General features: G+C 42.4%; 1 protein-coding gene across 2 annotated transcripts in view; it reads right to left on the bottom strand.

Annotated features, from left to right (window-relative positions):
* Nucleotides 1-716: 716 nt before the first annotated feature.
* POFUT3 (protein O-fucosyltransferase 3) overlaps nucleotides 717-17,894 on the bottom strand; it is a 103,799-nt gene continuing 86,621 nt past the window's right edge. The window contains exon 5 of one of the 2 annotated variants that reach the window (XM_051842612.3): nucleotides 717-5,360. In XM_051842612.3, coding sequence (XP_051698572.2) covers nucleotides 5,307-5,360 — 54 coding nt within the window. In that variant the 3' untranslated portion in view covers nucleotides 717-5,306. Of the gene's footprint in view, nucleotides 5,361-14,447; nucleotides 16,832-17,894 lie in introns of those variants that run through there. The other variant, XM_002709543.6, reaches the window with a different exon arrangement.

Consider the following 17,894-nt stretch of genomic DNA (forward strand, 5'->3'; position numbering starts at 1 on the left):
GGTTCTTGAAGATTATTAACCTAGGAGGTGTTTAATTTGCAAAAGAGAAGTCCTGTTGAAAGCAAGGCTCTGAAGTGAGCAGAATAGAAGGGATATTAAAAAAGTTCATGGGAAATATTTATTATGAAAAAAAGCTGCATGGATTTCAGCGTTTTTTACCAAAATAAACTTCTCTTTTAATTCTAGTTTTCCACAAACACTTTGAAATATCTTTGTAGGAAATGTATACTGTTTTAGTGCATTGAGAAAAGGCTATACAAAGGTCACCTGTGCTGGGAGCCAGAAGGGTGTGGACATGACCTTGGAAGAGATCTGTGGAGCTTTATGCATAGACTGTGCATTGAGGGAAACCCAAGGAAAGGAACAGCTCAGTGTCAAGAGACCACCCACTGCATGGGCCACCAGTGCCAAGTCACCGAAAGATGAGCCAGTGGGTGCACACCACTTGTCACCACTCGTGAATGTGCCCCTTCCCCTGGGCAGGTGCCACACCAGCCTCTCTTCCCCTTGGGCCTTCCTTTGACTGCTCCTTGCATGCTACTTCTGGATCATTCTGTAAATGTGGGATTCATCTGGGTCTGAGGGTTTACTGAGCCTCATCTGAAATGATCCAGGTGGCCACACCGTTTTCTAAAGCCCTGAGTTCTCATACACTCCTGGAAACAGAAGGGACTCAAAAGCTACTATGTGAGAATTGGGTTTTTTTGTTGTTACGATTTTTTTTAAATGTATACATGACAGCATTTATTGCTCACAGTTCTGGAGTTAGAAAGTGCCCTTGTCCCTTTGAAAGAAACAAGATGTGCACCACTAAGCCTGAGAATGAGGAAGCCACTTTGTGGTCGTGATCATTTGGCCTGGTGGTTAAGAATGCCTGCACCCCAGATCCAGCTCCTGGGTTCGATTCCCAGTTCTGGCTCCTGATTCCAGATGCCTGCCAACACAGACCTTGGGAGGCAGAGGTGATGGCTCAAGAAATCATGTTCCTGCCATCCATGTGGGAGACTGGATTGCATTTCTGACTCCCAGCTTCTGCCCCTGCCCAAACCAGGTATTGTGAGCATTTGAAGATTGAACTAGTGGATAGGAGTTCTCTGTCTCTGTCTCTGGTTTTTCTTTCTCTTTCCTTCTCAAAGAAAGAAAGAAGAATTTTCAAAATAAACATCAACAAAGCAGGGCATTTTTCCTGCTGTGATGAAGACATGTCCCGCATATTTCCCAGGGACTTTCTGACAAATCAAACAAATGAACTTGTTTGCAAGCCAGTGAAAATTAAGAAAGAAGAAATGTTGGAGAAGGTATTTCACAATTTATTAAGCCAAGTTTCCATTTTTTAAATGAACTCACATAAGTGTGCTTCTACTTACAGTGAGGAAAAAAATGAAAAGTTGACTCCATCAGTGAATATCTAACAGATGGAACCAGAAACATGTAGAGGAGAGGAAATAGAGACAAATATGGTTGTCATGGTTTCTTCAAGAGGCAGTAAACACAGGGGCCCAAATGGACAATGAAATCCCCCACCAGGAAAAGCCACATGTCACTCCTTGCTTTCTTAGTGAGATAATTGCCAAGCTCACTTTGAAAGTCTGGAGTCAGTGGGAGATGAGCAAGTAGAGACATTGTCACTCACCCCTGGCTATTCTCAAACTAGATTTACCCAGGGGTCATCCCATCCTCCTTATGACAGACATCAAACAATTAATGACCACCTCAGATTAATCGGTTATCCCAGTGGGCAGTGCCCGGAGGAATATGGGACACATGTGAACACCAGAGAGACTGAGGCAGAACTCGGTGATTCTCGGGGAAGCGGCAAGCACACAGAAGGAGAGTGACGTTTCAGAAGATTTGTAATCCTGATGAACACATGCAAACTCTGAGTCCCTAGTCATCTTCCCAGTCATCTCTGAATTCATCCAACTCTACCCTACTGCATCCCGGTTAATCTGTGAATGGTATCACCGTGTGACATATCTGCACTGTGGAACGTTTGCTCATAATTGGTTTGAATGGTGTTAGGAGAGGAGGGGGTAGGAGTCGGGCAGGACTCCTCCATAACAGCTTTTTTTTAAGAGTAAAACTGAAGCCCAGTGCTGCAAAGAATGTGCCTGCATGATGTCAAACAGGCAAATGTTGGAAACACTCAGTTTGGCTGAACCTGCGTGTTTTGTCTGGAGGTTCTGATCAAGTTGACACAGACTAAAAAGTCTTTTCCAAGGTCATCCAGAGGCTGCCAGGGCTGAGATCACTGTGGAAACCCTGAGTTCTCCAGCATCCCTGCCCCCTGCTACCACGGACACAGATTCCCTGCCGTCCACAGAGGCGAGGGCGTGCTTGCTCCTTGTTCTCTGTGCCCTTCCTGAATGGTCCTCCAGGTTGCTGAAGCGCTGTACACCTGCAGCAGCGGTCCTTCAAGGACACGGATGGGGAAGCTGATTGTGTTGATGTAAGCACGACAGGCAGTTAGCTCCCGGGCAGTGGAACCAGCTGCACTCAGAGGGAGAGAGGAAGGGTGGCTCCACCCTGGCTCCACTACATGTCCTCAGAAGCCAAGAAATCATCCAATAATTTTTTTAGGTTGTTGAAATTTATCTCTCTCATGAGTCTATCCCCAAAGCCCAAAGCTTGCAACATCTTATTTCCTGTTTGGGGATTTCCTGAAACCGAAACTCAGACTTTGGCCTCTGTAAAGAACCCCATGGAAACCCTCCTCTCCGGAAGCAAGACTGTATGCACCAGCTTCACCAGACAGCTCTGCCTCAGCGTGTTGGCACTATTTTTATGTCTGCTCAGAGGCTCATTTCTCACTCTTTTTTCTCCACTACCAGTACCTCTGTACTCCCTGCTATTGTCATGGTCGCTTCTAATTTTTTGAACATATGAAAGCCTGTTACTATACAGATAGTCTCTGATTTTTGATGGTTCCCACCTACAATTTTTCAACTTTACAATGGCATGAAAGCAATACTTATCCAGAAGAAAAGTGTATTTCCAGTTCTGATGTTCGCTGTTTTCCCAGGCTAGCGCTGTGCAGCCCAATCCTTTCTTGTGATGCTAAGCAGCAAGTGCAACTCCCAGCTGGGCCCATGATCATGAGGAGGAAAGAATTGATTCTCTACAGTGTGCTGTGTTGCTGAGTATATTAGCTGTAGTCAATGCATTTTTGATTAATGATGCCTTAAACTAAATATGAATATATTTTATATAACCCCATTCTAAATTGAGGGGTAGCTGTATAAGAAAGACAGGGCAGAATAAAAAATTTTTGGAAAAATCAAGGTCATAGAGTAGAGTTCTCCAGAAAAACAGAACCAACAGGTGATAAATGAAACAGAGCTAGAAAAAAGCAAGTGAGTGAGAGAGAGAGAGAGAGAGAGAGATAAATGGAGAGAGAGAAAGAGAGATAGATGGAGAGAGAAAGAGACATAGATAGTGATAGATGGAAAGAGAAAGAGGAGGAAATTTTTTATGAAAATTGGTTCATGTGATTAACAGAAGCCAGGAAGTTCTGCCGTCTGTCAGCTGCAAGCTGGAGAACCAGGGAGCTGATGCTGCAAATCCTGATCCAAATCCAAGGACCTGGGAAAGGTGACCCCAAGTCTAAGTCCAGAGGCTCAAGTACCCATGTACAAGGTCAGGAGAAGCAGAGGCCTTCAGTCAAGAAAAGAGAGAAGTGTTCCCTCCTTGGTTTTGTTTGCTGGTTTGTTTTTGGTTTTGTAGTTTTTGGGAACACACAATTGAATGTGCCTGCCCACATTGGTGACAGTGATCTTTGTTATTCAGTGAACTGATTCAAATGCTAATCTCTTCTGGAAATGTCCTCATAGACATGTCCAGAAACAACATTTTACCAGCTATTTAGCTCTCCCTTATCCTACTCAAGTTGACAAATAAAATTAACCCTCACACATTATTGTAAACAATCTTGTTGTTGAGAATTGGACCTGTCACTCATTAATTGCCTAACACTGAATAAATTATATATATATAATTCATATGTCCTACTTCATTAGGTTACATGATAAAGTCACAGTTCTTCTAATATAAGCTTCTGCCTTTCCTGTCTCAAAAAGGTTTTCGTCTTCCTTTTTAACACTCCTGATAAATCTTAGCACTTAGGGGCCTATTAAAGCAAGGAGTTGTTCTTGGTTATAATAACCTCACAGGAAGAAAACTGGAAAAATTAAATTGTGTACTAGAAGGCCCCATTCACTATCAGCATTACTTTCTTGATATCATATATCTGTTTTTTTCAGTACCTTCTTCACTAGCTTTGTTTCTTCCCTGTACTCCTTTTCCTCCTAATTCTTACCTTCTCAGTCTCAAAACATAACACACACACACACACACACACACACACACACACACACACGACTACAGAGAGCTAGCATTCTTCCAGACGAAGGTCAAGCCTGAGTTGCAATCCCAGACTCCCTTTCACCACATCGGGACTCTCCTCTTGGGGGCCACAGCCGTGTTCTCTGACAGGTGGCCTCAATCAGAGTCTTTTCGATCCATCAGAGTTTTCCTGCTAGGGTTAACTCTCCAAAGAGAAGGAGTCCCTGAATCTAATCAGACAAATCTATGGTATATTCCACTAAATAAATGGTTTGACTCTTCACAAACGTCAGGATCTACTGCTCAGCAAACAAGGCAATCAACAGAGCAAAAAAATCTACAGAATGGGAGAAAATATTTGCATGCAATACACCTAACAAAAAGTTAATCACCAGAGTGTATAAGGAATTCAACTCAATAACAACAACAACCATACACCCAATTTTAAAATCAGTGATAGATCAGTGGATGTAAACAGAAATTTCTCAAAGGAAAGACAAAGAAAAAGAATGGCAAATAAGTACATGAGAAAATGCTCAACAGGACTAGGGGCTGGCATCGTGGTACAGCAGTTTAAGCCACTGCCTGTGACCCCAGCATTCCATGCTGGAGTTGAGATTTCAGATCCCAAAAGCAGGAAGCAGAAGGCCTCTGCGATGAAACGTTGGTGCTTATGGACGCTCATCTAAACGACCCACGTCCTCTCACCCGAGCCGATTACTTCAGTGGTGAAATGAGCCCTCTTACTAATGATGTGTGCACTGCAGACACAGTGATTGAGTGCAGCTCCTAAGAGGAAGCTCCTCACCCTTTCTGAGGCACCGTGGCTAAGTAAATATTGACTCACTCCAGGCTCTCGACTTCAGGTGAACAGATGTCCATGGACCAGAGCGGAACCCCTTGCCCCAGTGGCTCACGGCCCTTCTTTCCGCTCCCCACGTTGCATTTCTTATTGTTGCCAGAAATCACCCACCGATGACAGCAGAAACGTCCCCTCTCCCAGGGAACAGGAATAAACCCTGGAGAAAGAACACAAGAGCAGAGAAAGGCTTTGCTTCCAGACTTGCCAACTCACTTCAAGTTTGAACTTTTAGTACTTTAAAAACATCTTGTTATTAGTACAGCCCATTTCATACACTCTATAAATATAATTCTTGTAGATCACATTTCATGTTCCAAAACAGAGTGGTGGGGATTCAGAAGGTAAGTTCCATCTCACGGGGCTCCTACAGAATAAAGAAGTCAAAGCTTCCTCAAAGCGGCTGGAGTTTTGCTAAAGCATTTTAGATTGTAAACTCTGATATCAGAGGTTTGGTCAGCTCCATTCATGGCTGTATCCTGGTCCATATTTAACTTCTCAATAAAAATGTGCGAAATACATGGATAAAGTCCAGGCTGTGTGACATTCTGAGTGACCCAAAATAATGATCATTTATTTGATCTTTTTTAAAGATGTATTTATTTATTTGAAAGTCAGAGAGAGAGAGAGAATCTTCCATCTGCTGCTTCCCTCCCCAGATGGCTGTCCAGGAGCTCAATCTGCATCTCCCTGTAGGTGACGGGGGTCCAAACACTGGGCTGTCTTCTACTGCTTTTCCCAAGCCATTAGCAGGGAACTGGATCTGAAGTGGAGCAGCTGGGACACTAACTGGTGCCTATATGGGATGTTAACATCACAGGTGGCAGCTTTACCCAATATGCCGCATGTTTTCCTTATTTATCAATTAAAAAAACAAAAAGATTATTTCCCCTCATGTATCCGCAAAAGTGACCTTAGCTCTGATTATCTCTTTTCTTATCCCAATTTCTAAATAACCAATAATGTTTAATTTTTTTATTTTTGATATAACCTGTCTTTAAATTTACATTAACAGGCTGGCGCCGCAGCTCACTAGGCTAATCCTCCACCAGCGGCACCGGTACCCCAGGTTCTAGTCCTGGTTGGGGTGCTAGGTACTAGTCCCAGTTGCTCCTCTTCCAGTCCAGCTCTCTGCTGTGGCCCAGGAAGGCAGTGAAGGAGGCCCAAGTCCTTGGGCCCTGCACCCGCATGGGAGACCAGGAGGAAGCACCTGGCTCCTGGCTTTGGATTGGCACAGTGCACCGGCCGTAGCAGCCATCTGGGGAGTGAACCAATGGAAGGAAGACTTTTCTCTCTGTCTCTCTCTCACTGTCTAACTCTGCCTGTCAAAAAAAAAAAAAAGTTACATTACAGTGAAAGCCTTAATGCTCCACTAAATAGAGTTCAACAAATGAAAACCAAAAAACCCTAGCATAGCAGGAATATAGGCAAGGATGAAAACATGTCAATTTCACTCATATACAGCACATTTTAAAATGGTCACAGATCATTAAAACTATAGCACTATATCATTTTTAACAATTCTTTGACAAAGGGTTAAGAGAAAGTTGGATAAACACTATATTTGCAGCAAAATTGATAAGCCTTCACTTACAGAACTCTTCAACTAAAATAACATTATTTCGTTTTTAAAAATTGTTCTTTTCGGCCGCCGCTGCGGCTCACTAGGCTAATCCTCTGCCTTGTGGCGCCGGCACACCGGGTTCTAGTCCCGGTCGGGGCACCGGATTCTGTCCCGGTTGCCCCTCTTCCAGGCCAGCTCTCTGCTGTGGCCAGGAGTGCAGTGGAGGATGGCCCAAGTCCTTGGGCCCTGCACCCCATGGGAGACCAGGAGAAGAACCTGGCTCCTGCCATCGGATCAGCGCTGTGCGCCAGCCGCAGCGCGCAGGCTGTGGCGGCCATTGGAGGGTGAACCAATGGCAAAAGGAAGACCTTTCTCTCTGTCTCTCTCTCTCACTGTCCACTCTGCCTGTCAAAAAATAAAAAAAAAAATTTAAAAAAATTGTTCTTTCCCTAGTACATAACACTATTTCTTCGTTCTTTAGAATTATAAAAACAAATGGTAATGCTACAACCATCCTGACACAGTGCCCCTACTTTGATTCAGTGTCAAAAGTAACACTCGTTAATATCATCACCAATTGTATCAGGAAAGTCTCTAAGTATTGGAAAGTTGTCAAGCCCAAAGTGGGGGATATTAGCTTTCAAAAACGTAATTTTCACTTGGAAGTTAAAAATTTATCACTGGCAGTGGATTCTACCAGTGACAGGCTCATTTTGTTTGTTTCCATGAAAATAATTGACAAAAATCCAAGACTGAATCATAGCAATTTGCCAGATGTTCTTTTGAGTAAAAAATGGTGTTCCATAGAAAAAGCAGCTAGTTAGCTCAAAACTCAGTCACACAAGTGCTTTCCCCAAATTCCTGTTATACTTCGGTGTGTAGCAGCAGTGTTTTGTGTGTTGTCACAGAATATTAAAAAGATATATATTGTGGGGTGGGCATTTGCCTGTGTTAAGCTCCAGCTGGGACACCCACATCCCATGTCGGAGTTCCTGTGCTCAGTTCCCCTTCCCTTCCTGCTCCTAATTCCAATTTCCTGATAATGCAGACCCTTGGTGATTAGGTTCCTGCCATTCCTATGGGAGTCCTGGACTGGGTTCTGGCTCCCAGCTTTGACCCCAGGACCATCTGGAGCGTTTGAGCGTGAAACAGCTGATGAGATGTCTCTGTGTGTGTGTGTGTGTGTGTGTGTGTCTTTCTCTACTTTTTTTTTGACAGGCAGAGTGGACAGTGAGAGAGAGAGAGAGACAGAGAGAAAGGTCTTCCTTTGCCGTTGGTTCATCCCCCAATGCCCGCTGCGGCCGGCGCACCGTGCTGATCTGAAGCCAGAAGCCAGAAGCCAGGTGCTTCTCCTGGTCTCCCATGGGTTGCAGGGCCCAAGGACCTGGGCAATCCTCCACTGCACTCTTGGGCCATAGCAGAGAGCTGGACTGGAAGAGGAGCAACCAGGACAGAATCCGGCACCCCGACCGGGACTAGAACCCGGGGTGCCGGCGCCGCAGGCGGAGGATTAGCCTATTGAGCCGCAGCGTCAGCCTCAAATGAATTTTTGAAACCCTACAAAACATACTCAAAGATCAAGAATTAATCAAACTAATCATTTTACCAAGGATACCCTTGCATGAAACTGGCTTCTTTTCCTTTTTTCTGTGGGTGGACTCATCACACAAATTTACTCTACATGTACTCATATAAAAAACAGCTTATGTTAGTTTCATTCCAAAATCTATTAGGCTAACTCCTCTAACTCACCCTTCACCCACAGGGATGGTCCTTAAATTTCTTAAATTATCAACCTATTTTGAATATTCATAATAACCTATTTAGACTTGTATAATCTCTCCCGGTAGGCTAGGTTAAATGAGGTGATCACAGTTTGAGTGGGAAATGTATTAAGGAATGAATTCTTGACCTAACGCCCTTGAAAGCATTAATCACCGTCTAGTTCTGATTCATTTGAGAAGACTCAGAGCTAATAATTAAACTGCAAATGTCACTACTGCAGAGGTACACAAAGGCACAAGGGGCGATACCAGGAAAGGAGCCCCCAGAAAGAAGACAGGAATATTTGCTGAGTAGGTTGGTGAGATCCTTTCATGGATACAGCCACATTTCTGACTGAACTCAGGCTCAGCTGTTGCACTCAATGAGTTAAGAGAAGAAAAACACTGGGCGGTCACATCTGCCTCTCCCACACCTCTGCCTCTTTCCAATAAACCGAGTAAGCTCTACCTCCAGCACAAGCAGCTTGCTGATTTAACAGGCAGGAGCCCAGCACATTGACGTAGTCTCATTTTTTGTCATAGAGGTACGATGATAAAAGCTTCTAAACATTTTATTCCATATTCTTGCATTCATATCCTATGAAAAGTAGGGGAGAGCTTCTCTCCTGGGAGAAGGCATGGTCAGGTTTCTCTTCTTTTTACTTTGAGCTTCAGTTAATGAATGAGCATGCTTAGTCATTTTTCTCTCCTTTCTCACTAAAGGCACATTGAACTGGCAGGTCTCAAGATTCATATCAGGGAAAAGTAAAGGCAACAAAAGGTCCTACATAGACTTCAAATCAAAATCCATGCTCAAATCACACTTTTATCGTAGATCAGTGCAGTCTCCCTTTCAAGTAAACTATGCATCAGTTAGAGTTTGCACAGATACTACCAACAGGTTGAGTGTGATATTAAGAACTTTATGCAAAATTCCAACAGAAATCTCACGGAGGGAGAGACAGAGAATGATTTAAACATTTCTCAATCCTTGGTTTTAATATCATAGTATCCCAGCACCCTTCACACCTTTCTCTCCCATATCTTATTCACATAAGCTATGGTATCTAAAATGATGCCTATGGAGCCAGCATTGTGGTGCAGAAGGTTAAGCCGGGATCCCATTTGGGAGCACTAGTTTGGGGTCTGGCTGCTCCACTTCTGATCCAGTTCCCTCCCTACATGGGAGACCTGGACGGAGTTCCTGACTCCTGGCTTCAGCCTGGCCCAGCCCTGTCCATTGCAGGCATTTTGGGAGTGAACCAGCAGATGGGCACTCTTTTCTCTCTGCCACTCTGCCTTTCAGATAAATGCTTTTAAATCCTTACATAAATATTTAAAAAGTTAAAACAATGCTTATCTTATAATACTCACTACATATGTATCAAATAAGTAGGGAACAAAAAGATATAACCCATGGTACTATCATTAATCTTTCCCCCTTTTCCCAGATAAATCTCAGTTAAGGTCTTTGAAAACAGAAGGAAAATGGAGACAAAAAAAACTATAACCACTACAGTCAGCATTTATTGAGCTTAGAATGAACATTAGCCTATTTAATCATCACAACCACCTCATGAGGTAGTTGAATATAAGTAATGTAATATTCATTTTACAGATAAGCAAAATTCCAAACGACTAAATAATTTGAAAAATATTAAAGACAGTACAAAGGGGCTTCAAAACAGTTCATGTAAAATGAGTATTCTTTTATTTAAACAATTCATGGATTTCAAAAATATTTTGCACTAAAATAAATTTACTGTTTAATTCTATTGTTCAACTTTTATTTTTAACAGACATAAAAATGTGCATATTTATGGGACAATATGTGATGTTTCATTACATGTATACATTATATAATATCCAATCAGTATAAATTTATTAATCCTTTCAAGCATTTAAAATTTTTATAGGGAAAACATCCAAAATCCTATCTTATAAGGCTTTTTAAATAGGGAAATACATTGTACACCATTATCTATAGCAACCCTAACTGTGAAATAGAATCCCAGAACTTTTTACTCCTATCTAGCTATAACTTAATACCTGTCAATCAATCTTCCTCCTTCTTTCCCTCTCCACCTACCACTCCAGACTCTGGTAACTACCATAATGCTTTTAATGTCTGAGATAACCTGTTTTTTGGACTCCATATGGGAGTGAGGTCATGTGATACTTGTCATTGTGTGATTGGCTTTCTTTACATAACAGAATGACCTCCATTTCCACCCATGGTGTTGCAAATGACAATATTTCATCTTTTTAATGGCTAATATTCCATTGTATATATGTACCACATTTTCTTCATCCATTCACTGGTGATGGACATCTAGGTTGTTCCATTTCTTGCTGTTGTGCATAGTGCTGCAATAAACATGGGAGTGCAGTTATCTCCTTAACATATAGATTTCATTTCCCTTGGGTGTATACCCAGTAATGTGATTATGGCTGGATCATACTGTAGATCTATTTTTAGCTTTTTGAAGGATCTCATATTGTTTCCCAAAACTGCTGTACTAGCTTAACTAAGAATGTAAAAAGATTTCTTTTTCTCCACATTCGTGACAACACTTTTTATTTGCTGTCTTTTGTTAACAGCAAATCTTAAAGGAGTAAAGTAATATCTCATTGTGCTTTTGATTTGCATTTCCTGATGATTGGTTATGCTGAGCATTTTTTGTGTACCTGTTGGCAATCTGTATTTCTATCTTTGAGAAATGTCTCTTTAGATCTAGTGTCCATTTTAAATTGAATTATCTGGAGGGGCTTTTTGATATTAAGTTGAAATCCTTATATATTCTCAATATTAATCTCTTGTCAGATGTGTAGCTTGCAAATGTTTTCTCCCATTTCATAGGTTTTGTCTTCATTCTGATCATTCTGATAATTGTTGTCTTTGCTGTGCAGAAGCTCCTTAATTTGGTGAAATCCCATTTCTTTATTTTTTTACTTTGATTTCCTGTGTTTTGGGGGTCTGATCTAGAAAATTCTTGCCAATTTCAATGTCCTGAAATGTTTGTCCTATATTTTCTTCTAATAGTCTCAGTTTCAGGTCTCATACTGAGGTCTTTAATCCATTTTTAGTTGATTTTTGCATATGGTGAGATATACAGGTCTGCTTTCATTCTTCTGTATGTGGCTAACCAATCTTCCCAGGATCACTTATTAAAAGGGCTTTCCTTTTTCCAGTGGATGTTCATAGCATGTTTGTCAAAGATCATTAGCTATTAATGTGTTAGTTTACCTGTAGGGTCTCTATTCTGCTCCATTTGTCTATGGGTCTATTTCTATACCAAACTACACTGTTTTAGTTACTGTAGCTTTGTAATATATTTTAAAGGTAGGTAATAAAATGCCTCCTTTGTTCTTTCTGTTCAAGATCACTTTGGCTACTTGGGCTCTTTTGTGGCTCCATACTACTTTTTGCAGTATTTCTCCTAGTTCTGTGAAAAATGCCTTTGGGATTTGATAGGATTACATTAAATCTGTAAATCACTTTGGATAGTGTGTGCATTTTAACAACACTGATTTTTCCAATCCATGAACAGAAGGTGTCTTTTCCATTTCTTTGTGTCCTCTTTGATTTCTTTTATCAATGACTTACAGCTTTTATTAGAGTGATCATTCACTTTTTTGGTTAAATTTATTTCCAAGTATTTTATTTGTGTGTTTGGGGGGGGGGGTATGGCAAATGACATTACTTTCTTGATTTCCTTTTCAGATGATTCACTATTGGTGTATAACTATGCAATCAATTTTTGTACATCAAATTTTGTTTGCCGAAACTGTGTTGAATTTGCTTATTAGTTCTAACACCTTTTTAGTGGAGTCTTTGGGGTTTTCTATGTAAAATATTATGTCATCTGCAAAGAGTGCCAATTTGACTAGCTCTTTACCAATTCAGAAGCCCTTCATTTCTTTCCCTTTCCTAGTTGCTCTGGCTAAGACCACCAGTTCTATGCTGAATAGAAGTGGTGAAAATGAGCATCCTTGCCTTGTTTTAGTTCTTGCAGAGAAAACTTTAAGTTTTCTACATTCAATATAATGTTAACTGTTTGCTTGTTAAATATGGTTATTATGTTGAAGTATGTTCTTTCTGTACATAAGGTGCTCAGAGTTTTTTAAATCATGAATGGATGCTTTATCTTATCAAATGTCTTTTCTGCATCTGTTGAGATGATCATATGATTTTTTTCCTTTGTTCTTTTGGTGTTGTATATCACATTTATTGATCTCAGTATGTTGAACCATCCTTGCATTCTTGTAAGAATCCCATTTGATCACATTAAATGATCTTTTTAACCTGATGTTGGATTCAGTTTGCTAGTGAAGCTCCAGTGACTTTTTTAGGAGGCATAATATTGTACCCAGCATTTCAAGATCAGGTCTATAGTGTGGCTGGATTCATACAGTACCCTATAGGTGCCGACTGGATTCTCTGATGGGCACTACACAGTGTGACAAGATAAATGATGCTCATTTGTGCCCACATATCTTGTTTTTGAGTAGTGTAGGGCACACTAAATGCATTCAGTAACTAACAAGTATAATGATTTCAGTTGATATTATAGTTGTTAGAATCTAGTCCTTAAGAGCAACAAATAAGCCAGGCAGCATTCAGATTCTGAAATGCAGTTGCTGTATGATCAAAGGTCAAAACTACCTCCATTTTCTGGTGAAGAAGTGAGGACTGTTGATGAGTACTGCTAATTACTTTCTCCCAACATTTCTGAAAATGTTTTTTGTTCATTTTATCATTGTTTGAAAATTAGTCTTGAAGAACAAAGCAAAGTGTACTGATGCACTAATGAGAATGTTGCATTGTACCAAGTCCTTCACAGCCATAGTCATTCCTCACAACAGTTCTGGGAAGTAGGTTACTTTTTTTATGATAATGGGAAAAGTGCAGAATGATGGAATCAACATTAGCCAAGTGGTATTATAGAAATATATGCTATGCAAAAAATAAATAAATTCACAAATCTGTGAGTACTAAGAGTTCCAAGGAACTCTAATTTATTTTCTTTGAAATCCACTCAATTTCCCTACCAGGGAATTCCCCCTTCTCCAGCCTCCTCTGCACACACAAAACCTTCACAGTGCATTAAACCTGCAATGATTTTAGTTCATGAATATATCCTTCAGAAAAGTTTAGGGAGAATGCTACCTGTGTGCTCTTGATTAAGAACTCAGAACAAGATCACATGGTACTTTGAGGATTTCTTTTAAAAAAATATTTATTTATTTATTTATTTGAGAGCAGTTATAGACAGAGGCAGAGAGAGAGAGGTCTTCCATTCACTGACTTGCTCCCCAAATGGCTGCAACAGCTGGAGGTGGGCCGATCCAAAGCCAGGAGCCAGGAGATTCTTCTGGGTCTCCCACGTGGATACAGGGGCCCAAGCACTTGAGGCATCTTTCACTGCTTTCCCAGGCCATTAACAGGGAGCTGGATTGGAAGTGGAGCAGACGGGACTGGAACTGGCACCCATATGGGATGCCGACACCACATGCAGTGGCTTAGCCTAGTATGCCACAGCACCAGCCCCCACATACGAGGTTTAGGACATACAGGCAGCATAATAAGCAGTGGGCATCTGTTTCAGGCATTTAGGCAGAAGAACCAAAGCTCACATGACATCTTACCAGTGGCAAAATCAATCTCTTGGGCTTTATTTTGAGGGTTCAAAAAAAATCCCACTTCATTTAGTATATAATTTAAAACATTGCCTTTAACAAACAAACTTCTTACTACTTGAATAGTATCAGATAAAATGGCAGAAAGACCAAGTTCCCTCTGCCTCGATACTATCCAAAAAGAATGCTCTTCCTTCCAGAGAACATACTTCCCTGAATAACACAGTAGCTCTCAAAGAGTTTGTTACTGCCTTGATAAAAACACTTATAAAAGTAAACGTTTTCTTTAAAGATTTATTTTTATTTATTTGAAAATCAGGGTTTCAAAAGAGGGAAAGAAAAAGAGAAAGATCTTCCATTCACTGGTACATTCCCCAGATGGCTGCCATAGCCAGGGCTGGGTCAAGCCAAAGCCAAGAGTCAGGAGTTTCATTCAGGTCTCCCACATGGGTGGCAGGGACCCAAGCACTTGGGCCACCATCTGCTGCTTTTCCCAAGCCATTAGCAGGGAGCTGGATCGAAAGTGGAAGAGCCAGGACTCCCAGCAGCACCCATATGGTAAGCATAATGGCATCATGGGTGACAGCTTTACCTGCTTTACCACAGCCCAGCCCCAAAAGTCAACTTCTTAATTTTTGATAAATAATCAATGTTACATAGAAAACAGCCCCCAAGACCAGCTCAATCACTTTTTTTAGATGGAAAAATAATGCTCAAAGAGGGTGGGAGATTTGTCCTCATTTCTCAAACACTGGCTGCCACTGCCAGAGAGAGTGCTCTGTGAAGAGGACATTGATTTATTTTTAAGACTTATTTATTTATTTGAAAGTCAGAGTTACACAGAGAGAGGAGAGGCAGAGAGAGAGAGAGAGAGAGGTCTTTCATCTGATGGTTCACTCCCCAGATGGCCGCAACAGCTGGGGCTGTGCCCATCCAAAGCCAGGAGCCAGGAGCCTCTTCCTGGTCTCCCACGTGGGTGCAGGGGCCCAAGGACCTCAGCCATCCTCCACTGCTTTCCCAGGCCAGAGCAGAGAGCTGGACAGGAAGTGGAGCAGCCAGGTCTCGAACTGTGGTGCTGGCACTTCAGACCAGGGCGTTAGCCCACTGTGCCACAGTGCCAGCCCTGAAGAAGGCATTGATTTCTGCCAGACACAATGGCACTGCAATAAGAGGGGCACTGATACCATAGGAGCTCTCTAAGTTTCCACTTTGCACCACATCATGGACTTGAATGTCAGACTCTTCCTGGACACTGGTACCAATAAAGAATTCAGAAGCCACCCCACCCTTACATGGAAATAAAATGTTAGCCGGCCTTGTTTCCTCCTCCTTTTGTGGAGCTCCAAGAGACACCCTAGACAAGATAGCTGAACCTACTCTGTGACCAGAGCACAAAGGACAGGCAGTGCTGACAAACCAAATGCCTGTGGTTGCCCAGCACAACAGGCTGTATATCACCCCAAGACATTTCAGCTGCAGCACAGCTGGAGGGGCTGGGGGTGTTCATTTTTGCAGTCATGTTGTTCAGTCTGAATCACACAAGTCTCATTGTTATTCTGTTCAGCAGTTAAGGAGCAATAACTTCATCTGATCAAAACACACAAGGAAGAGTCACATCTTTGCAAGACATTTCACTTTGAAGGGGCAATGTGGGAAGGCCACTAGCAAGCTGAAGACTTAAAAAGATTGGAGAGGTGATGGAGATTACAGAGAAGGTAAACATGCCTGTGTTCTTGTTTTTTTTTTTTTTTTTAAGATTTATTTATTTATTTGAAAGGCAGAGTGAGGTCTTCCATCCACTGGTTCACTCCCCAGATGGCCACAACTGCTAGAGATGTGATGATCCGAAGCCAGGAGCCAGGAGTCAGGAGCTTCCTCCAGGTCTCCCACGCAGGTGCAGGGGTCCAAGAGCTTGGGCCATCTTCTACTGCTTTCCCAGGCCATAGCAGAGAGCAGGATCGGAATAGGAGCAGCCAGGACTAGAACCGGCGCCCATGCCTGTGTTCTTTTGAAGAGTGGTGGACAGCAGATAAACTTGGCACAGTGTTTAGTATTTACATCCCTGGAAGCGAACAGATGGTCTGTCTCATTGCCAAGTTCCGATGTGTTTCATGCCCACATTGAGCATCAGTCCACTCATGTACATCGGAGGAGTCACTACCAAGGAACTGAGTATGGGTCCAGATGAGGGAACTGAAGAGGACCAGAGTCTGTGAGATGCACTGACTTTCTTAGTATAAAAAATACGGCGGCAACCCCTAAGGGAGGTTCAAATCTATGACTCGACTGAGCTCATGATGAGTACAGCAGCAATTAATTCTTCCCCTTAATGATAGTCAACATGATAGCTATCATACCCAACTATTAAGGCAACCTAGAAAAGAAACCCCAACAAGGCTCTGTTCTGTGTCATTCCGACACTTTCTGAAATTAGTCCTTGAACACTAAGGCCCAAAACTCTTGAGTTGAAAAGTTTTGATTCCTATCCACCAGCCACCGCAATGCCTGGGCTTCTCTCTTCGACTGCCGGAAGCTTGGGATCCACATCTCCCGCAAAGAGCGCCGCCGCGGAGCCTGAGGAGTCACAGGCGAGAAGGCAAACACGGTAGGCTCTGGGCAGCTCAGGTGGCTGACTTCTGCCTTCCAGCTTTTGGGTGGCAAGCCCTGTATCAAGAGAAAGGAGAAAAGGAATTAAAAACGTGTGATTTTTATTCAGGCGGCCTGGAAGATGGCGGCTACTCAGACTGAGCATGCGTACCAGAAGCAGCCGGGCAGCTTTCCAAACCAGAGAAGTTGGCAAGGAGAAGCTCCTGCGCTCCCAGTAGAACATCAGTCTGGATTCCAGACACCGGAAGAGGCTACTGAGGGCGCTACGAGGAATGCTCCTTCACCGGAAACGTCTCCATCCGAGGGAGGGTCCTGTCTGGCAAGGTGACCAAGATGAACATGCAGAAACTCATCGTCATCTGCCAGGACTACCTCTACTACAGACGCAAGTGCAGCAGCTTTGAGAAGCAACACAAGAGCGTGTGCACCTGGCCCCCTGCTTCAGCGATGTCCAGATTCGAGGCATAGTCACCCTGAGCAAGCAGGCAGCTTCAACGTGTTCAAGGTCACCAAGCAAAACTGGCACCAGACAGCATTTCCAGAAATTCTGACACTCGGTGCCTACCCACTCCCCAGAATGAAATAGTTACTTCGCCATTCACAAACAAACAAAAATTAGGACTAGAAAGCCTCATTCCCAATATGCCACTTCACAATAATAGAACCCAGTACAGACTTCCCCTGTAGCAAATACCTTAACTCCACAGAGTATCAATAGTTATGTTGTGGGATAGTTGAAAGGCTAAGAAAGCATGTAACATATATTGAGAATATTCTTCGTATCAGACAATGCTAGGCGTTTTGCTTTGTCTCACTGAATTCTTATGTCAAGCATAAGTAGGCACTGTCCCCCACACACACTTCTTACAGAGATTCTCAAGTTTTCTTCTTGCTGTTTGTTGGTTCAATCATTTATTTGCTCCTGTATCCCACTATTCCTGCCCTCAACCTGAAAGGAAAACTTGTTTTTTAAGATTTATTTTATTTATTTGAAAGACAGAGTTACAAAGAGAGGTAGAGACACAGAGAGAGGCCTTCCATCCACTAGTTCACTCCCCAGATGGCCACAACAGCCAAAGCTGTGCCAATCCGAAGCCAGGATCCAGGAGCTTCTTCAGGT

Source organism: Oryctolagus cuniculus, chromosome 2 (assembly GCF_051225735.1).
Source record: "Oryctolagus cuniculus isolate XC-2025 breed Fujian yellow rabbit chromosome 2, ASM5122573v1, whole genome shotgun sequence".
Lineage (NCBI taxonomy): Eukaryota > Metazoa > Chordata > Mammalia > Lagomorpha > Leporidae > Oryctolagus > Oryctolagus cuniculus.